The 22815-nt window shown below is 42.2% G+C and overlaps 1 protein-coding gene across 6 annotated transcripts in view; it reads left to right on the top strand.

Moving 5' to 3' along the window:
* Positions 1-22815, top strand: part of LOC105693565 — a 104550-nt gene that overhangs the window by 52715 nt on the left and 29020 nt on the right. For all 6 annotated transcript variants that reach the window (XM_048654555.1, XM_048654553.1, XM_048654554.1 and 3 more), the window contains exon 4: positions 18455-18579. In XM_048654555.1, coding sequence (XP_048510512.1) covers positions 18455-18579 — 125 coding nt within the window. The remainder of the gene's footprint in view (positions 1-18454; positions 18580-22815) is intronic.

Raw genomic sequence — 22815 nt, 5'->3', positions numbered from 1 at the left:
AGATACTCCAGAGTCCGTAGCTCCGTTTCGGAGTCCCGTTTCTGGCCATGCATCAAGTCCGTGGGTTCGCGGCCGGCAAATATGTTGAAAAGTTGAATTTTATGCGCTGCCTGCAGACTGCAGTGATATAGCCGTGGTGCAAACACGTACGTATATTATATACCAGCGCGTGTACCGCTATGCGCGCAAACATATTTACGTGTACATAAGCGATTAGACCTATGTACTTACCTACCTGCCTGCCTACCAACATCGTTATAACCGAGCAGTCGGTACTTCGAGCACGAGGCGTGTTGCGTCTGGGTAAAGTGTGTAGGTGGGTGTACGTAATACGTGTACGTGGGGGCATGCGGCGTTCGTAGGTAAATTCTGGCATAGCTCGTGTACAGGTATTCCGGATCCGTTAACATGTTCCGTTTTCCGGCACGTATTCCCAGTTTCATTTTAATGCAATTAACCGTTGTTCGCCGTATCAACGAACAGCAACTGTTGATTCCGTATACCTTATTGAGAGGTTTACAAAAAAAAAAGTAAACGAAAAAAATATTAATCAAAAAATGAATGGCCGCGCACCGAGCGAACGGCAATTATCGCGATTCATGAAAAACAAACGAACTCGGCGGTGCAGTCGATCGAAAATCTTGTACTTGATTATTTTATTCAACAATCACCGCAACGACGCGCGCGAACTCATTCCCGAAGAGAACGAGAGAAAAAAAAATGCAGTAGCGCACCGATTCGATCATTCGCTCGATCGCACCGTACCCATTGATACTACTATTTCCCGTTTCAATCGCCTATTAACCCGCGATGATTGAAGCGCACCAATCGAACGTCCATCGAACATGGACAAAGAATTATGAAAAATTGCGGGTTCACCTTACTTTACCGCGGTCGCTTCGACGAGCGACGGAGTAGAAAAAGACAGAGAGTTGTTCGCGTAGGATTAAAATCGTTCGGGTATATCAGAAAATATGATACAGGTATTATATATATTCAGTTACAATATCAGATATACGTATAGAGGGTCGTGTATCGGTTTTCGCGGCGATAACTCTCGTGTTATGCGGGGATCGAGGGTTGGTATAAATAGCGGGGGACGATTTTCGTCAGGAGGGGCACCGGCGGGTTGGGTCGAAGAGTGTGGGGACGAGACGGGTATAAACGAAAATTGTTTTTCGTCTCGGGCAGTTGCCTCGGTGTAGGGGGTATGAGAGGGCGCGAGGAGGTATAACGTTACACCCATACCTTGGACCCTGGGTGATGGTGGTGGGTTAGAGGCGAGCTGCTTCTCGCATCTATTTTATGTTCTCTAAGCGATTTATAACGATACTACCACTTAACTTTTGCCGGAAGTGAGTCTTTGAATTTTTTATTATCCGACCCCCTCACCCCCCTCAACCCCGGCTGCTGCAACCACCCGCCCGCCATCCTCCCGCGTTGCCATGGCCTCCGGAGTTTATTTTTCAATTTCTTACGCTCCTTAATCCCGAAAATTGTGCGTACTCCAGAAATTAGCTGTGTACATTGAAACGTCTACCATTTTTCCCTTGCATTTTTGAGAGAGAGTTTTCATTCCACTTTGCTCCGGTATAGCCGCGGCACATATGTAGTACACATTTTGTGTATACCGGTGTATGTATGATAACGTCCGTTTAATATCTGCAGAGATTATTTGATGGCGCGAGTAGAGCGTATCCAAAATTTGCGTGCCTTCTAACGGTAAAATCGTGTAAATATGCATGTGTAAATACGTAAGCAGAGGATACAAATTCGAGGAAATATCGCGGCATCTTTTCGCGTCGAAATTTGAATCCTACCGTTTTCAAACGCGTGATCAACGTTACGTACAACTGCGAACGGTTCCGAATTCACCACGCGATGTATTCGAACCCGTTCGGTTTTTCCTCGTTCTTTTTTTTCATCCCCTATTTTGTTTACTCATCTATTTATTACTTTTTTTTTTTTTTTCATTCACTCGATTCCGTGACCCTTGTTCTACAAACCGAACGAATTTCATACCGCAAATATTATCTCGGCAAACGTACACGAACGGGGTTGTTGAAAGGATGGAGTATACAAATGAGAAACTCGATAACGAAACTTCGACGATAATATTTTTTTTTCCCCGAAACTACGAGCGGGACGATCTCAGCGGTTTTTTTCTTTTTTTTTTTTCATCCGTTACAAATCGAGTCCCGGATTTTCATTCACAGTTTCGTATATCATATCGTTTCGCTAGTCCGTAAAGTTTTCAACAAGTAATAACTAGATTCGGATAGTTTTATTCAAACAAATGAGGCCAAAAAAGTCCCGCGGGAGTGAAACATAGCGCGACGAAGCGCGACGTTGGTTGTGCACGTTATATGTATACGTAGACGTATAAGTACGATGAATTGAATGATAAAATATACAAGCAGTCGAGGTCGTTACCGAAGCTACACAGCGGCGTGCAGTAGCAACGTTAAACCAAAAGCTACGCGACTTTTGAAAGAGTAATAAATAATAATGATTTTTACTATAACGCCGGATTCTAAATTCTCATTATTTGCCCGCAGTAACACCAGCGGCACCGGTGCAATTTCTGGCTCGAAAACGAGCTACGAGCCGGGTATATAAATGTATAATAAAATTCTGTGCGAATTTAATCAGCGAAAGAATCGTGAAGTATTTTCTTTTTTCTTTTTATTTTATTTTTTATTTTTCATTTTCTTTGTTTTTTTTTTGTAAATTTTCTTCCTCCTCCTATCTCTTTGGTTTTTTATTTCTTTTTCGTTTCATTCGCACTACACGCGAATCGACTTACGTGAAAACTTTGAAATATTTACGGCTTGTCCTTTCGCGGAAGAAAATAAATGAATAAAGCGACGGTGAGGGAGATGATGAGAATGGAGGGTGATATCTGGTATACGAGGATCGTCGAGCGACGTTGTAAACCAAAAATCCCTTGTCTCCGGGTCTCCGTAATCTTTTGCAACGTTAAAGTCAGCCCCGCGTTCTCATGGCCGGGCGAAGGAATATAATAAGCAACGACATGTTTTACCGCGTTCGCGGCGGAAGCTCGCGGGGCCTACACTCGTAATTTTACGCCTATACACGCGGCTCGCCCCATCATTTTTCCGCCGTGCAACAGCTGCGACGATTTACCAACTCGTTTGTTCAAAAAACGAACTCCTTACACGTCGGCCGAAACCGCGTCGAAAATTTCTCGATCGTTCGGCGATCTGTAATACTGATTCTCTCAGTACGCGACGTTGGAAATAAACATTTTGCAGGAAGCAGGAGCGCGATATAGATCGAATCACCTGCGGCAAAAGCAGTAGCAGCTGAGGAGTAGGACGTTCCATCTCTTCGTTTTCCATTCACGGTGGCGATTCCATCGCGCTTGGGATATAGAGACAATGAAGTCGACGAGACAATACCTGGAAGAGAGAATCAGACCGACGCTGACTGGGCCACGGTGGATGCAGTCAACCGACTCTATGGTCGATGATGAGTCTCTCGTACGTACGTACAGCGTACAGCGTACAGCGTACAGCGTACAACGTACAGCGAAATACTCCGGTCGCACTAGTTACATCCACACTTCGGATTCAGCATTACCAACGGGACAAGGACGTAACTATCCTACAAAACATGCCCCGGGGATACCCTACCACCGCTCGCTCTTTGCGACGCACCCCGCCATCGCGTGCCCCATACATACATACATACGTATACGTACGGCAGGCATTCTCTTACATCGTGGGTATACTAGACGGGGAAAATACTGCGACACCGAATCTTCCCTCGAAACAGCCGTGAGATTGTCACGCGACGTCTGAGTAACGTGGTGGCAATTTTTTCGATCATTTACGTATCCGTTTTAGCCTTCGATTTCGAGTCTTTTGTCCAAAGAATAACGCTCGGTCACGAGGAGAAAAATCGTTGTAAAAATTCCGGCTGAATCAAAAAATATACAGGGTTCTCGAACGACGAGTGTTCCGATATGCTGATCCGTTATCGGAATTGATTTTCAGGAATGAAAAAAAAATCTTTCCTCATTTCGTCATCCGCAAACTGTTACCCGTATCAGCCGCGATACGAAATTTCAAAAATTGCCACGAAATTTTCCTCCATCCATTTTTTTTTTCCCCACGTCGTCGGTCGTCGCGTATTTAACGTTTAACGTATGTCGCAATAAATGCATATATAGTCACGTGTTACCCACGTACGCGTGTATGCAACGTGTTATATGTGATCTATATCGGAAAATGTGCATGACTAAAAATTCCCTTTGAACTCGAATATTCCCTGCATGCTGCAGACAGCGGGGCGCGTATATGTATATACTTATAGCTTATAACGGGCGAACGTTTATTGATGCAATATCCACGGGAATTTCTCTAATCCAATATAATACGCTCTCTCTGAAATGCAACCCGGAATACTCAGCTGGCATTTATGGTAGCGAGGTAATAATAATAATAATAATAACAACAACAACAACGCGTCCAACGACGGCGTACGAAACACGAGGCCCGCGACGACGATTTCGAATATGACCCAAGTTTTAAGCTGAAGGGGTATAGTTGCGGCCCGTAAATTTATACGCGAAGTGTCGCTAGGAATTAGGCATGGAATTTCGGGGTCTACGCGTTTAGCGTTTAAATGTGTATATGGATAATAAATGTACGGGGGGGGTGCGGGGGGGCGGGGGGGGGGGGGGGGGGGACCGTCATCTCCGCGATGTTTCGTTGACACTGTGCGACAGACGATAAGAACCCGTTTTACGAGATGTGGGATGAAAGGTACATAGGCGTGAAAAGAGTACAGTTGGGAACAGTAAATTTTGAGCAAACCTAGTAAGTTGACTAATTAAGCAGCTTATATCCACCGCAACTACTATGGACCCCAACCCACCGACACCACCACCACCTCCTCTACCACCACCGGCACCACCACCACCATTAAAACCGCGGAGTTACATCAACCACCGCGCTACTTTGCACTTCTGGAAAACGCCTATTAGACCGTGAATAGCATACGGAATTTCAACCGGGCATACCGACAACTCAAGTTTCGAGCTCAAATTTCAGGAAGGAGCTCACTTAGTAGTGAACTGTAAAATGAAATTAGCATCAATTTTGCGCCCGAGTTTCCGGCCGCGATGGTTCTGCGTAACTTTTTTTTTTTTCTTTTTTCTCTCTCCTTACTTATTTTCCACCCGTTGTAAAACGATACGGATATCGATTTCGGACCGGTACCCGCGGCAAGTCCCGTTTAATCGAGTGTCTCAATTGTCGGTGCGGGCATCAGTCCGTGACGAACTGATTGCCCGATAATTTGCTAATCCGCGAGGGATAATTGATTCGTTTATTGTGGATTACCTAGTGAGCGTTACTCCTCCGCGCATTCCTATCGGAGTTGCCGAATGAAAATGAAATTTCACTACCCCCGGGTATTACAAAAAATTAACAACCAAAGGCTCCGGGTAATTGTTCCTGATCGAGATTTTTTTTTTTTTCTCTCTTTTCATTCCTCTTCATTTTTCACCTCGAAGGCGCGTGAGAATTTCGTCTAAGTGACTAAATTCGAAAGGAAATTGAACGAGCGGTGGATCTTTCCGGTGTTTCGGAGGATAAAAAAAAAAAGGGCGTATTCTTTGGCGCGTGTTAGTTGGCTAGATAAATTTCAAAGTGAAATGAGTCCGACTAACACACCGTTATGAAGTGCAGTAGCATGAAACTCTAGCAGATTGAAGCACACGGGGTAGCTAGAGACTTCCAAGTAGGGTTTTGTGATGTTTCGGGTCACGCCGCGCGCAGGGACCAGGCTAAGTGGAAGGTCAGAAAAGGTTAGTTGGCAACAAAGACACTTAAGAACATTCCACTATTTGAACTCATCCCTGCACTCAGCTTTGTATGGCGAAATCCACTCGAATTTCGATACCATCGTACGTCCGAAATTTCGCATATTTCCACAGAAATAATTTCACCCTTGTCGGATTTACACGCGATGTATTATTCCGCTCATTCCGAATAATTGTGCGTATAAAATTTTCAACTGTACGCTGGATACGAAAAACGTTCCGACCAGAAAAAAAAAAGAAAATTTTTCCGTCAACGGTACAGTTTTGCCTCTCTGCAGCGTACGCTCGTTTTATTTTTTGAATTTCTTTTTTTTTTTTTCATCCCCTCTCGTACCACGCCTCACATTTCGGTTAACTTGAAAAGTAGAACTGTAAATACGAATGAGCGAGCTAAAAGTCGGACTATATTATTTTCAAAGCCTCCAGTTGCTGCTGCTACTGCTGATGGTAGGTATACATGCATACCTAGTCAAATATCCCCGGGTTTTGACGGGATACGAATACATAGAGAATTACTTACAACTCTGACGCTGCGAATTTCCAGTTATCCGTGGAAAAATTTTATCCGTCTAGAAAATAACGTTTGTTCAGATTAAATTTTATCGTTTTGACTTTCGAAATCGATTATCGCAGGTTTACGTGTAACGCGTAGAATCCTGCAATCTTGTAATTATTTCGTTTTACTTTGTTTCCGTTTTTTTTTTTTTTTTTCTTTTTAAAGTTTTCCAGACGAAAGAACGCAAATAATTGCTTATTACGTACACATCCAATTACAATACCGACGACGAAAAAATGCACGACTGTCCGCAGCGCCGGTATTTTCCGCGGTGTACCTAAAAAATCATTAATCACATTGCGAGGAATTTTCAAAACACGTTACGTGTCGTGCGCGAACACGGTTCTCGGGGAAAATATTTTCCGAAAAGCTTTCATTTGTTTTTCGCGATACAAAGATGAATGGTACAATTTTCGAGTTCTGAAATAGATTGCGCGATACCGCCTTTCGGGAATCGCGAGGTTTCCATCTAATGTATATATAGTACTTATACGCGAAGAAAATGGAGCATGATCATGAAAAGGAAGATAAAAAAAGTATGTCGCGAGGCGAATGAAATTTCGATAATTGAATGAGTTCCTTGAAGTACGCCCACCTTCTAAAGTCCATTTATAAATATTTTTTCCTTTTCTATTCATCGTCATCATTTTTTTTTTTTTTTTTTTTTTTTTTTTTACCTCGAGCACTTGTGTCACGTTATTAAATTGAAATACATTTCGTTTAACTCGGAACGAAAAACTTGGGAAAATTTCCTCTCGTCGTTCGATGAAATTCTGCTTTATCTTAATTATTCATATCATATCGAGAATATCGTACCCGGGATAAGGTCGTACGTCACGTTCGGAACGTCATCCCGCTTTCAGCTACTCGAGTCAGTGATTAACAGGTTGAATCTACGCCCTCCAGACTCAATGGGACACTTCTGAGACGCAAACAAGATCTAAGACGGCGTACACGCCTCTTCCTCCAAGTCCCAAGTTCCGGCTAATGACTATCCGTCTTCCGGTATCCATTTTCCGCGGATATACCGCCCGTCTGGATCATCTCACCGTCTATCGCTCCCCGGAGCGAGGGAAACTTGTAATTTCAACGAGTGATCCGGTTTAGAATAAATATCCGCATAAATTGACGGAAAATTTCGGCGAACCGATGAAAAAGACTGGACAAAATAAAAGACACCGACGCGTCGGATATGGTCCGCGTTTCAGTGACGGCAATAAGCGACGTAGCGACGCTACGAACGGAAGCTGAGAAATAATAAAAAGTACCTTCGCTTTAACGGGCACGTTTTTAATCACCATTTACCTAACGACTTTCTGACAATAACGAAGCTCTGACACTCGGGGTAAACAATTAATTGCACGTGTAACTGTTGGCTGTGAGCAAACTCTTCATTTACATCGGCTGCTTAATTTACAACACCCACTTCTTTTTCCCCCGTCTACTTCATTTTTTTTTGTTTTTTTTTCTTTTTCTCTTCGCTCTCCTACCGAAGTCAGCTTTTCAATTTCAATACTTTCGATATGATTTTGTTCGCACCTAGCAACCGGAATTTCTCGGTAGAAGATCCTTCCGGTTTTCTTCTATTTTATAGCTGGGGCGAAATTATTTTCCGAGGCCTGTTCGTTCGCTTCTCCCGACGACCAAGAGCACATCTTGCGAGTCTCCGCCACGGTAACAAAAGAAGACAAGAATCGCGACGTTAATCACCCTTATCTCCCGAAAGCTTAGCGGCACGGGGCCGTCGACTATAACGGTGACGAAGGAAGGATCTAGCTGACGAGAGGATAACCGAGAACGGTTCGCAAACCGCTCCCACACACGTGTGTATACGGTTATATACGGTGAATTAAGGAAAATTTCATCAAATTTTCTTATTACTGCAATATCCAACCCCTACGTAATTCACGGCATATTTGTAGAAGCGTGTAATTCCGCCTGTGCTAATAATGACGTGTAATTGAATAGGACGATTGCCAAAGGTTCCAATTATAGCTCACCTACAATGCCGCTGAAAGAACCTACACGGGATCTGTACCGTTATTATATTAATTACCAACATTCCTGAGAATTGACGTCGAGATGATCGGAAGAAACAGAAGCTAATTAATAAAACCGGTGGTTTGATTAGGTCATTATGACGTGTGTGTTAAATATCATAATTTGACGTGCGACAAATTAATGTTGATCCGTAGAAAGTGTTCGTTCGTTCGGTATCAGTTTGGAAGATATTTCAGGAATATTTGATCAATGAACAACTTCGGAACGGACGGCTTTAGCCGATATGGTATAAGTACGAGTGGATGGGTACTAGTTTATTATTTGATCAGAAATCGCTGACCCTTATTCTATAAGCCCATCGAAAATCCCGTGTATAATAAATATATACGTATTCCGACCCCGACGTCAGCAGTGAAAAAATGACTGTCATTCGATAACCATCGGAACAGAAGAGCTAGTAGGTAAAACGCCGTAGCTTTTTCCCCCCCCCCCCCCCGAACGGAACACAGTTCACTGTCAAACTATAACCGATTGGACTAATACGAATAAATCATTCCGACGGTGGAAATAGTATGTGGATATACGTTACACAGGTATAATATAGTGGCGGCCCGTTAGATTCCGCCCGATTGCGTTGAACGGTTTTTTTTTTTTTTTATTATTTTCATTTTATCAAAGGGCGAGTAAAATTTTCCGCCAAACTTTCGCAGCCAATTTTTTCTTTTTTTTTTTTTGTGCGGCGGCGAAGGGCGAAAGGGGGGCGTGGGGGAGGGGGATATTTGCGAAGTTCGACTTCGGAATTATTAATAAATTCGTCCCTTAATCGTTTCGCTTATCCCAGAGCGTTCGAGATAAGCGTGTTGAATTTTCATAACGTCCCCCTTTTCTGGGCAACAGCACACGCCACGACCGTTTTTCGACCCTGCACCCAACAGCACGTTGGTTAAAGCCTGCAGCTCAACGACTCGCCCCTGCCCATCAAATCCCAACCCATTTTTTTTTTCACTCTTTTTTTTCTCCCTTCCCCCGCTCCCCACCCCATTTTTCGTTTTTTTTTTTCTTTTCGTCCGCAAACCAAGGTCCGCCGGTTTGGTCCGCAGTGCAGGGGTGAAAATATTAAACGATTCCCATTAGACGCAGACGTAAGCTCGACTCCGTTAACCCACCATGGTTTTTGTTTTATTTTGTTCTTTTTTTTCTTCATTTTACTCTCCTTCTTTCCTTTATTATTATGTGACTTTTTTTCTTTTTCTTTTTTTTTTTCTTTTCATGCGGAACGAAATTGCTTTCGTTATTGGTAGAAATCGATCGCAATCTCTATTACGGACGAGGTGGTCGGGAGGGGGCGCACAGCTAATGACCTTGTAACGGAACAAATTTTTTGCAATTAGATGGAAAAAAATAAAATTATGTTTTCGGAATATTTTATTCTAGTTGTATTTTTTTTCCCCGTTGGAAGTATTGCCCAGAAATATATAAGTTTGCTATGCCCACTTCGGTTCTGTATACCACCCCTTCGATTTATATATACCGCCTTTTTCGTACGGATAAGACGTCGTCGACCAAGTGGAAATATTAAATTGCTTCCGAGTTATTTTTGGGGATATAAAAAAAAAGGAAAAAATCAAAGATGAACGGAAGAGCTGAATTACATGCACTAGGAATGTAATCTGGATTTTGAGAAGTAGTCATCCGCGTTCTGATGAAGTAAATTAAAATAAATATGGTCTCGACCTCAATTTTTTTTTTTTCTAATTTCTCGTCGTTTTTTCTTTCTCAATAAATTCGCACGAAATTTTTTTCGCGTGTACGTGTAAATACGAGTATTGGGTAACTTCATATTTCATCCATATTCTCATCCCCGGTGTAATTCGAAAAACCAAAGAAAAAAAAAAAAAAAAGGAAAAATAATGTCACGGGTGTACCGAGCAGTGGGAAAATCGTGAAAATAAAAATGCGAAAAAAAAAAACGCGAATGAAAACTCAACGAGTTTCACGTGGTTCGTGCAGCAGTCACCTTTCCGGAAGGGATGCAAAGTATACGCTGTGAATATATAGCCAGGTCTGCACACAAAAACCAAAAACACTCACCCGTGTCTAAAAAGTGCAGCTTAAATTAATGCTTCGTTGACATATTCGTGAAAAAAAAAGTATGAAAAAAAAAATCGTCCCGTTAAATAAAGAGAACTAGAAACCCGAAAAGAAAAAATCATACGATATCCCCGTATAATTACCTCATCCATAAGGAGACCGATTACGTTCGTCAGAGTCTTGACTGGAGAAAATATGTAAAAAAAAAAAATGAATCGATTAATTGCGCTCGTTAGAGAGGCGAGGTAATTATATAGTCGGGTGGCCAAAGTCAAGTCGGTTCTATTTCCGCCCCCCCCCCCCCCCCCCCACCCCGCTCCCTTGTTTTGCGAGCTACACCGTACACGGTATCAGTTTATAGAAAATAGTGAAAATCAAGTTGACTTTGCATAGGTATGTCGGGGGGGGGGTGTACCTACCCTAGCCAAGCAAGCGAGAGATTGTACACAAGTGCAGCGCTATGCATTTCAATCGGCTACTTAACTGCTAGGCACTGCTTCCGCAACCCTGCACGCTCGGGTGGAATAGTTTAAGCGAGAAAACAGGTTAAATTTCCATGTATATATATACACGGTGGATGGACGACGGACTAGTGTGTACGTACCACGGGGAAATACATGTACACACGGATCGCGAGAGTCGTAGTTATGATATTATTTCCGCTTTGCTAGAGACAATGGTTGTTTTCCAAAGTTGCTTCATATCCTTCCCTTATCGCCGGGTGTGCCAACACATATACATGCGAAACATCTCTCTCAGCTATATATATATCCAAGCGAATCATGAATATCCAAAACGCGGTACACACACCTAAATATTATTTCACACCGCGGTTTGGAGAAAAAAAAAAAAAAATAACGTCGAGTGCGCGAACCATCTTTTCGCGGGGCGTTAAGAGATACCCCAATTTCTCAACGACGGAGGTAAAAATTTCTGGAGTCGCGGTCCGACGAAAATGCGGTTAATTTCGACGGGGGGGGGGGGGCAGAATAATTAATCCCACGGCGAAACGAACGGAGATTTATCTCGTTCAAGCTCACCTTCGTACGTCGCTTCTGTTGTCGGCGTCGTTTACACTTCTGTCCTATTCCGCGCGCAGTAGTTGCAGTTTGTCAATGTGGACGACTGACTGACTCTCTCTCTCTCTCTCTTAGTTTCAAGAGTACAGCGGCGCGTCGGCCGTTGTAAAGTGGCTACTTTCCTCGGGGAGATACGAAATGATCGTCTCATACTAGCGAATATTCGCGCGGGGTGTCCAAGTGCCGATGAGGGCTCACACAGTCCGCACAGCCATCATCCGAGTACATATAAATACGTATACACACACACACACACAAAACCCATGTAACACATAAGCTTAGCAGTAGCGAGCAGTAAACCGGGTACGTGTGTGTGTGTGTACGTCTTCAGTTTGTATAGCTGCTTTCATTTCCCGCCTACATTATTCATTGCCAAGAATTTCTGAGCTGGATGTTGGTAGCCGCGTGGTCCGCGTCGTCGTTGCAGCTCTTCTGCTCTCACGGTTTTCTGCGTAGGGCGCATGTGTATGCACGTAACAGGGTGTCTGTCTGTCTGTGTGTGTGTGCGCGTGGTACGTACCAGTGCCTAGCTGTTGCTACAGGCGTTAGCTGGGCATTCTATTCTACATTTTACTCTGCAGAGTATTGTCGTATATTTCATGAACTGTACCCTCATGCGCGATTCTCTCACCCCAGAGCGCAACCGGGCTCCGCAAGCTGCACACTGATGCTGCTGCTGCACGCTGCTGCTGCTGCTGACGCTTTGAAGGGATTGTTCCGTCGATAGCTTTAAGCACGGCGTAGGAGTGCTAAAAGCGAGGCATTATACCCTTCCGGAGTAAAAAAGCTCGCCACCTAAAACCTGGCCGCTCGAGCTATGGGCGGTTATTTGCGAGAAAAAAATTCTCCTCTCCTCGTCACAACCCCGTGGCGCTTTCTTTCGCTATTTTTACGTACAGCATTCGGTCGGATTGTTTGAAACACGCAAGTTTCGCGCGGTAGTTTCAGACCGGCACATTGCTCAGACGAACGTCGACGCGATACAAATAAATATATATGTATACGTATACGCGACGAATGCAACGTATTTACGTCGTACAAACAGCATTTGCAGCGTCCTTTATTCCGCAAAGCTCGGCGGCAAGGCGAAACGAGATACAAAATCCGATAAATCAGATGCTCCCGTAGTACGACGCTGCAGCTACCCCCAGTTGTTACTCTCCTCGGAGAGGGAAGAAGATAACGTGCGAGAATAAGTAGGTGGGTAGGCAAATTCTTCGTATTCCGTAGAGGTGAAAGCTTAAAAATTTCAACATTTTAAATCCGTTCGCTGGAAGGAACGGCGCTGCTTATTGTCGCCGAAGACCCGGTGAATACACGCGCCTCGCGACAACCGCACAATTTTACGCCGTTTCGAATCAACGTACCCGCTTTCTTCGTCGTATTATCAATGGATCGAAAGATCCGTTTTTACCACGAAGTTATTCTCCAGGCTAGAAAACTTTTCCACCTATTTTTACATCCGACTAAAAGCCTCCTGCACTTTATCTCTTCACCTATACGAACGACGTATAAGTACACACGGTGTACACCGTACGTCGTTCAATTTTATCAGCAGCCCCTTTCAAGGGACGTGGAATTTTATTATTTTCTCGTTTTTGCTTAATCTTCTTTTTCATCTCTTGCATTTTAGCAGATGCACCGAAGCAAAAAAAAAAAAACCAAAAAAAAAAAAAAACAACCGACGAAAATTGTACAAAAAATAAATTCGGAAGAATAAATAACACAGTTGCACCGTTGTAATAAATTCGTTGTGAGTGCAGCGCGAGGAGGGGGGGGGGAGGGGGGGGTGCGGTACGGGGACTGGTTTTGAGTCGACGAACCAATTTCCGGGAAACCGCATCCCGGGTAACCAACGATATTATTTACTAATTCAATGTTGGTAACGGAATTGAATTATGCACCAAACATGGCGTATATACGCAGGGCAAAATTAATAGTTTTCACTAGCAAGGAACATCACAACCGGACGCCGGTGTACCCCGTTCCGGGCAGGTAGTAGTTTCACAGTATGGATATTGGGCAGTACGACCGACTACCATGGCCACCACCACCTCTCTCGGTGCAACTCGCTTGGCAACCCGACCGGCAATACATCAGACCTGTCCAGTAGTAATATACCGCTTGGTCAGCCTGTTTAGTAGTAATAAACCGTGAAGTCAGCCATACGCCGGCTCTATGAGAACGGCGTCGGCGGTGAACCGGAGGCCGACGAAAAAAAAAAATGGGATCAAATTTCGAATTTCCAGTCCCATGTACCCCGAAAGGGATCGCGAGCGGCTGATTGCGTGAGAAGGAAAAAAATTTTTGTCCCAAAAAAAGTTGCTCATAATTGTGGAAGGGTGAGTTTTGGAAAGACGAGAAAAAAGTGCAACGAATACCGATGAATACCGATTGATAAAATTGGCCAAAGGATTGATGAAAAAGAAACGTTTGCAATTTGAATATTGGACGCTTGTTATAGTGCAGTTTTCCGATTTTATCAGCTGTTTTATCATCTGTTGTAAACGAGTAGCGAAAGCTCCGTTAGATTTTTGTTCTTCGTTTCTTTTTTTTTTTCAACCAGCTCGCAACGGCTACCGACAAAAGCTTTGCTCCGGCTGGTGGCATACGATTTGTTTCTTTTCGATTAGTATCGAATCCACGCGAGGCGATATTTATCGGGATGTTCTAAAGCTCCTACTCGCCCGCACACCGTGGGGCGGTTCTTCTGCTATTTTCAGTGGGATAAATCCAGCCCTCCTCGATTTGTTTTCTTGTCCCGAAGCTATTTTATATTTTATTTTATACTTCCTTTTCCTTCCTTTTCTCGTACTGCTTTTCCAGATTTATTCATCCGACGCTTATTCCAATTCTAATCTCGGTACACGAGCCGGGAGATAAAAAGAAAACGCGATAATGTCGATATAAAAACAACTACAAGCCACCCTACCTCTTTTCTTCCTTTTTATAATTGTTTATTTCTCCTTCCTTTCTCTTCTACTCTTCCTCGGCGCTGAATAAAATTCGATTACTTTCGCAAGTTGTTATTTCCTTTTTATAAATCGGTCGCGCGCTGCACGGCGATAAAAAATCAGGTTAACTCTGAATTGCTTTGTCTCTTCATCGATGAAATCTGATAATCCTTATTGTATGTGCATGCGGGAGAAAAAAAAAAAATATATATATTGTGTCCTCTATAAATAACACACCGATGCCGGATCCATAAATCATCGATAGATATAAATTTAAGGAAATATCACATGAACGTATTATTGTTATATACCTACAGATGCGTACATATGGGGTGAAAATTTAGCATGGAAATATAACGGATAGAGCGAGATACGGGCGGTGGATTGGATGGGGAAAAGTTTGTCGAACTGCGATAATTCAACAATAGTCGTCAACTCATGCGTACTTCGGTAATATGTAACCTCTGCATAACTGCACCATGCATATTATACGGGAATGTAGGCACGTATATATATATATATATATATATATGTATACATAAATGGTCATACTGTAGGTATACGTACGTACGTACATGCGAGTTGGGTATGCAATCCAGTCGACGAATGGCTCGACCTCGTGGTATGTTTCTGGCTAACATCCAACAACGGTAACTGTCCTATTAATGAAGTTTTATTATTATTTACTGCGACGTTCCATGTAATTAATTAGCTAACCACCTATGACTTCGCTTTGCGTACACCGATTGCGGAATAATAAAAAAAAGGAAACTGTCAAATATTTTCATCACCTCGTCGAGAATCGCCGGATTTTCAATTTTTCCCTTTCATTTTTCTCGCACTTTCTTGAACGTCGAATTCACTCACCGTTCGTCTCTTCTTTTTAAAGCAGACGAAACTTAGCCACGATTAGCCAATCAATTTTCAATTGCCAGCTAATTGAACCCCGGATACGCAGACAACATTCATAAGTCCTAGGAAGTTTCAAAGTAGACGGTGTATTGGCTACACTTTTTTTTCTCAATTTTTATAAACTATGTAGCGATACTTCATATCCTGGTGATATATATATATACGTATGAGAAAATATCGTCTCTGTTTAAGCTTGGCTTTAATCTCGCAATCAGCCGCGATTGACGAGCGATCGATATAAGCGCTCCGCTCCAATCTTCCGGAAAGAAGTATACTTTGATGACATTTTTGTTAGCTTTTTTTTTTTCATTATTTATGTTTCTATGGAAGATATTCTCTTCTCTTCTCTTTTTTTTTTTTTTTTTTTCTCGTCATCGCTAAACGATCTCAGTCGCGCTCGCCTCGATTGAATGAATCCATTTTATTTTATCTATTGTATATACTCTGCATACTCTCTTCACACGACTAAACTTTTCCTCCCGAATGTTCGTCTTCAAAGTCTTCGAGTACATTCGGATCCACCGGACCGATTCTCCTCTCGTCTATTTATTTTCCGGACAGTAGATCCGAGGAAAGTCGGGGCAAAGTTGAGCGGGTCAAAAATTTGGTGAAAACAAAAGTTATTTTTCTTTTTTTTTTTTTTTTCTTTAATCGATAGGGTATCCCTAGAAGTTGATACTTGTCGAACGTTTCGGTTGCAATTCTCCGCCTCACATCAGCCCAGGTAGGGAGAAGCCACGGTATAGGGACTAATGCATGCGATATACACGTTTACTCGAAGTGCTCGCATAGCCCAACAATATATACATGTATGTATGTATTACATAGCAACGTACATCGCGGTGGAGCAATTGCAAGACTGCGTTCTTGCTTAACGTGGCATGTCTAGTCCCTAGGTTATATACCATTAAATCAACCTGTGCAGCAAAGCGAATTCATCTATCTTGCCACTCTGGCGAAGGCTAGTTTTGATTTTACTCAAGTCTTAGCGTAGGGGTGTTTCAATGATAAATCGAGCGAGAGGACCTAATTAGAAGAGCGCAGTATCGGTCCAATGACTCACGCATCTTATTAAACAACGTTTCATGATTAAATAATTGCGGGTCAGTTGGATGTTGCTTAATTTCTTTTGCGATTATTCAGCGACGAATGAATCGAAGGATTCTATCAACACCGGAGAATCGTCACGATCCAAATGTGAGGAAACTACTTAAACATCTATTTTCCCAATTAGTAAAAACTTCTAACTTATAATTACCGCGTATACCGTTATCGACGGTGAAGAACGTGATATACTTTTACCATGGATATACCGCGCTTATAGATATAATATTTTATTCGAAACTTTTCGTCTTGGCTGTATCAAGAGTATTTGCTTGAAAGTTTCATCTTACGACGATCTTTGGCCAATTCGAAAGCAATTATATTGCTTAATTAGTTCAATCTCCTAGGTTTTTCTCTTTCTTATAGTTTTTTTTTTTTTTACTTTTCCACGCTTTTTCCGATTCCAGATCCTAACGATCTGACAATAGGCAGATTATTTTCAATCCACGGTTATCCAGGCGAATAAGCTCTCCTGGCTTTCGGCCAATCGTTGTAAACGTCTATAATGGATTTTTGTTGTAACCCCCGAACGTGAAACGACACTCTTTCTATCTCCCTTCGATCAGCGAACCGCTAACTGCGATTTAATTAGCGATCCCTCAAATTTTCAGCACCATTCTATATTTCCTTTTTTTTTTTTTCAATTCTTCACCTCCACAGATTTCATCTCGCAGGACACCGCGATTCGTCCGAAATCGTTACACCTGCGCTTCTAATCGAATCGTCTCACGTCTCGTCGGTTGATACGATTGGCAGAATTTCCCGATACACCAGGCGAATGAAAAAAAAAAACCTCCTTGTCTCACGTCATCCCCGCGCGACATTCGCCTCGTACCTCGTGCATCCGTCTCATCGTTTCACCCGCGTAAACCATCCGGAGAATTCTCCCGTATGGTCGGCTGATATCGCGTAGATGGTTAATCAAGATTTGTGGGAAAGCGGGCATCGCGGCGACTCGACCGGCGAAGGTGTACACGCGGTTAGGTCGTAGTCGACGTTGGCGTGGGGTCGGATGGGTTGTGTGGGAGTGGGACGTATACTTGCGAGGCTGCTAAATTCTGATTGATCTTCTCTACTCGCGCATCCGAATCGAGAGAAGAGAAAAAAAAAAAAAAAAAAGGTAGAGGACGGCAGGGAGGAAAAAATCTCAGCTGTTAGGGTTCCCCCCGTTAGCCGCGGGAAGGTGTTGGGACGTTGGTTACAGATGGTTAAAGAGGTGAGAAAAAGGGGGACGCTAAGTTAAATTTATCACCTTTTTACGTGCGCCAGGCTAACCGTGACGTGAAATGACGCGCTCCGTGGAGTTTTTAAATATGAGAACGTGCGGGATGTGCGAACAAAACTGAGGAGTGCTGCTCGGTAGCGTTACTACGTCGGCCATATATCGTAAAGACGAGAAAATGGGGAAACGGGCAGACGGGAAAATCGGAAAATGAGAGACTCTATGAACTGGAGGGCAACGCAGCATTTATGGCTTATTGCTTCTTCACAAGACGTGGCTTCTTTTGTGACTCGAAGTACTTTTATATTGTTGGCCTCCATTCTATTCATCCGAGGAAAATTCATCGATTCTTCTTACGTCGCGTGTATACCTCCTCTCGTCCCGCGTATACACACGTACCTGATATACGATAGAAAATCGTGTGAAATTGATGCATCGTTTCGATCATAGATCACATCGAAAAATACATCCGTACGATTTCGAGGTGACAACTTTTCGACCCCGAATTGACCCCACTGAAAATTTATCGAACGGGGATCGTGAACAACAAAAGAATTCGATTACAGAATCAAAGTTGACTGCCTTGAATTCTTGGGTTGCGAATGTCTAGCGAGGATACAACCCTTCTATATTTTCTAATTACGATTGATCAAATCATTTATCGTTTGTTCTCTTTCTTTCCAGGATATCAGCTCCGTTTCAGGTTGTGGCGGTCGCTCTCGTCCTCGCAGGAACCATTTCCGCTTTAATTGGTCACTGTTATTCGGATCACCGAACGCTGATAGCATGTGGTTTATTTCTTCTCGGCGGTAAGTACCAAAAAACTTTGCGAATTAATTTCATGCCAATATTTCAACCGGTTTGTCGAGTTTACGTCAATTTTTATCGTCAAATTCCGATCGGTAATTTTTGCGATTTTATTCACTCGAAATTTCTTCAATTACCCTATCAAAATCCATTGAAAAAATCGTTGAAAAAGCAATAAAAAAAAAAAAATTGTATTCTGTGAAATTCCTATACATTGATTAGCTGTTTGAAATACTGTCGATAATACCTAATTGATTAGATATTTGATTACTAAAATAGTCAATCGCACATACGGGCGTCGATTATGCTTCACATGTAACCATAAAAATCGTACGTGAATTCACTATTTTAAAAAATGAATAAATACATAAATTTACAAGCATCAAAATTATACCAATACACTCGGTACACATCGCTCACGGCAATTGTATACGCTGAGATACGCCCAAACGATGTACGGCTAGCGCGTAGAGAAGAATTATAACTTAGCAATCTTTTGCTAAATTTCACGATTTTGGACGACATGACGCAACCGAGCGTCAAAAAATATCGTGAATATTTTTTCCTATGGCTTTTTTTCTAGATCACTTGATTGAGTAATTGAAGTTATTTGACAAGCAGATGAAATCGCACGAACCAAGCGACGATTGTACAAATATTTTTTTATCCCAAAAATGGCCGTTACATATTTTCCGGCGTTACGATAAAAGCGAAACTCGCCTCAAATTTTTGACAGGTTCTTTTCTCTCACCGATATATGTAAAACGTCTCTACAGAGAATAGCGTCTTGTGTATTTTATGGGCACCCTCGGAATACTCGCACCCTCGTCCTAGGAAAATATATATATACCATTTGAAAAGGAGAAAAAGAAAAAAAAAAAAACTATTTCCTCTGCAGAAACGAAGTAAACTAAATATAAAGGGAAGTGAAAAGCAAAAAAATAAAAGAGAGTTAGTTGTTCCGCAGATCACGTTCCTGCTAAAACCCAACCCTCTATATAACCAACTCGATCCGGGGGTTGTATCAGCCTCACTTTCAGTTGTGGTCGCAACAATACAACACTTGATCTCTCACACCTATATATATATGTATAACGTATAGTACGTACGTTATATACCCTTTTGTATGCGCGAATGTGCGCGACCGCGTGAAATGTCAGTGTGTATTTTTACGGGTATAAGTTACATGGGAATAAATACAGCTTTTCTACCATATGAGAGTAGATACGTATCTGTACTATTATAGAATACAGTAGGCTTACAGGAACAATACTTAATGGTCCAACGCTACCGTCGCAACAATAGGTGCCCAGTTAACCCTCTGAGATAACGTCTTTCACTCTTAATACCTCGAGAGTCTTCAAATAAATTTATACGAATTTTTTCCCCCCGTCATTTTTTCCACAGAGAAAACGGTGAAAAAAAGTTTTCATTGATTATTAATCGAGCCACGCGTTAGTGTGTTCGAATTTGAATTTTTTGCGTTACCTGCGATAAGATCAAGCAGCAGGTGTGTGTGTGTATAGCTGTTGCTTTTTCGTGCATGTGTAGTAACTCCAACCGCTTTAATTAGTAAAGCCACGCGAATAATCAGAACTTGGGGAGTTGCAGCCAACAAGCCTAATTACGTAGGGTATAATTTCGTTTCGTTGGACGAGCCGACGTTCCGGAATCTCTTCTATAGGATAATATATACTCGATATGTACAGAGGTATATACGTGCAACGCAAGGAGCGGGGAAATTAAAAATCTCTTGAATCGCAATTTTCACGACGACGACGACGACGACGACGTTGCTTCTTCATTGGCTTCAATGAAATGATTAACGAGCTCGTTTGGACAGGTAATGCTCTAGTATTTCCACTATTCTTTCATCCCGAGATCCGTTTCAGCCCTACCCCACAGAATTCATCTCGTTTTCATCTCATTTCATTTATTCATTCATCCTCAATGCTCTCAGCTTGCGCTCCTTATATTACGTTTATTAAATACCTATATACCGACCCCGAGCTTCCTGCTTTGCTCTGAAAAACACTCTCTCTAATTCTCAAGTAAAAGAATTACACAAAGGAAGAACAAGAATAACGTTTATACAGATTTTTTTGAATCCACCGCACAAACGAACCTTTTTGTTTTTTTTTTTCTAATCTCAAAGATTCGGTGTAGATATTTCTGACACAAACGTATCTAGTTTCTTCGAGTTTCATGGTGCGAAGAAGTTTCGCCGACTTCTAGTTTATCCCGTTCGAAAGGTGTGTTTCAGTATATAGATGTATTTATCCGAGTCTTTCAGGATTTTGTTGCGGGGTGGAAATAAAAAAAAAAAAAAGGGGGCAACAAGGGAGGGAGGAGAAGGCATCGGTTGCCTACCTAACTTGATAAAGTTAATCCTGAGAATCCAAGAAATTCGAACACAATTCTTACCCCAGAAATCCTGTAGAGTAGAAACGAATTTAAGGAAAGAAAGAAAGAAAGAAAGAAAAAAGGATAAAAAAAAAATAGAGAAAGAAAGAAAGAAACGCAAGGAATGAGAGTCAAGCATCGGGGAGACACTGCAGGGACGTTATACCCACCATGGCGGCGAGTAACATCGCTTTCATCCTTTACTCGGACGTCCTTTACCGTGAGCAGGACCCCTTTAGCGGGTGGTAAGCTCGATATAAATCAGACCTACCGAAGCCCCCGACATCTTATCCTAGTTGGGATACGGTCCAGTTTCCGTATCTCTATTTCCGATAAGAGAAATAATTACGCGGAGACACAACGGCCCGCTACGGGTTATCGTTATCGGCGTTGTATCGAAAATCCATGATTTCTAATTCTCTGAAGATCGGGAGTGGAGCTTTTTTTTCACGAAACAGGATGCGCTGTTTATTTCCCTTCGTTCGTGATTAAAAAACGCGCTATAAAAAGAGAAACGATTTTAATTCAATTAGAGCTAAAAGTGGACAGAAGTCCATAAAGGGTTACTCCGCTACCTTTTCACTCTAATTCTTTCTAATGCCTTTTTCGGCCCCCAGTCGTGGGGAGTAAAATTCTTCGAAGAGGATAACAAACGTGTACGTGATAAATATGAAATTCGCCCGGGGATTTACCTCGGTAATTTTTTTTCTCCCGTGTTTACCGCTTCTACGGAGCAGAGATTTGGCTCGGGATCACGAGGAAGGTGAGATCGTAGTTGATTTCTCCCGGTGAATCATTCGGCCGGAATAATTTACCTCAGCATTACAATATACGTATAAATTTGGAAGGACCCTGTACGCAAGAACTGCAGGATTTTCTTCTTATATATACATTTTTATATCCCCATGAAAACTGCGCGGCTGAACTACCCCCTTTTGGGCTATCCATTCAAGCTCATATATTTCAATGTGCAAATGTTCCAGACCAAAGATAAACGCGAACGTTTTCATTAATTCTTTTTCTCTCTTCCTCTTTCTCACCGATGCGCGGACCTACTCCCGCGAAAAATCCCCGTGCACCTCCCGTCCCTCTGCAGTCCGTCCCCTGAAACTTTTTTTTTTCCCCCTCGTCTTTTTCGAATTCTCTTTTTATCCCTACCCTATATATTTTTCTTCCTCTCATTATTATTTATTATATCCACCGTCGGATGCCCGCTTGTAATCGGGATATTTTTTCTTTTCTTTCTCTTTTTTTTTTTTAACCAAATCTTTTTTTTTTTTTTTTTTCAACATTAAAATATCAAAGCTCCTCATCACGAGGGCGGGCATAATTACTGTGCGGGCATACCGGGTACGCTCGTATGGAGAATAAAATACACACGTATCTCCGATTTTCATCAAACAGCTTCCGGAATATTTTTCCTAAATGATCGCCGAAGGTGAATTTGAGAAAAAAAAAAATTGTAAAGGAAAAAAAAAAGAAACAATCGAAATGTTTTTCCGCGTTTAATTCATGACGAAAGTGTTAACTTCTCTGATTTGATTTTCCTCCACGTACAATGGAATACTGTGAAGAGTCCGGAATAAATTAATTTCCAGGGGACGTGCCGGCAGCAAGTGAAACAGTCAAATCCGTTCTTGTTCAACTCGAATTAGTGTTTGTCAATGGAATTACATTTTATTGAATTATATTTCTTGTGCCTCTAAAAACAAACCGTAGTGTTTCCCGGTTGCCCTTTTCGTCAACGTCAGATCTAGACGACGCGACGAACCGAAGATTATATACATTCCTTGTCGAATGTACGACGACAAAGTGACATTCGTCAAAAACTTTTT

Source organism: Athalia rosae, chromosome 4 (genome assembly GCF_917208135.1).
Source record: "Athalia rosae chromosome 4, iyAthRosa1.1, whole genome shotgun sequence".
In the NCBI taxonomy this organism is placed as follows: Eukaryota; Metazoa; Arthropoda; class Insecta; order Hymenoptera; family Athaliidae; genus Athalia; species Athalia rosae.
This window is presented reverse-complemented; position numbering and strand designations above follow the sequence as displayed.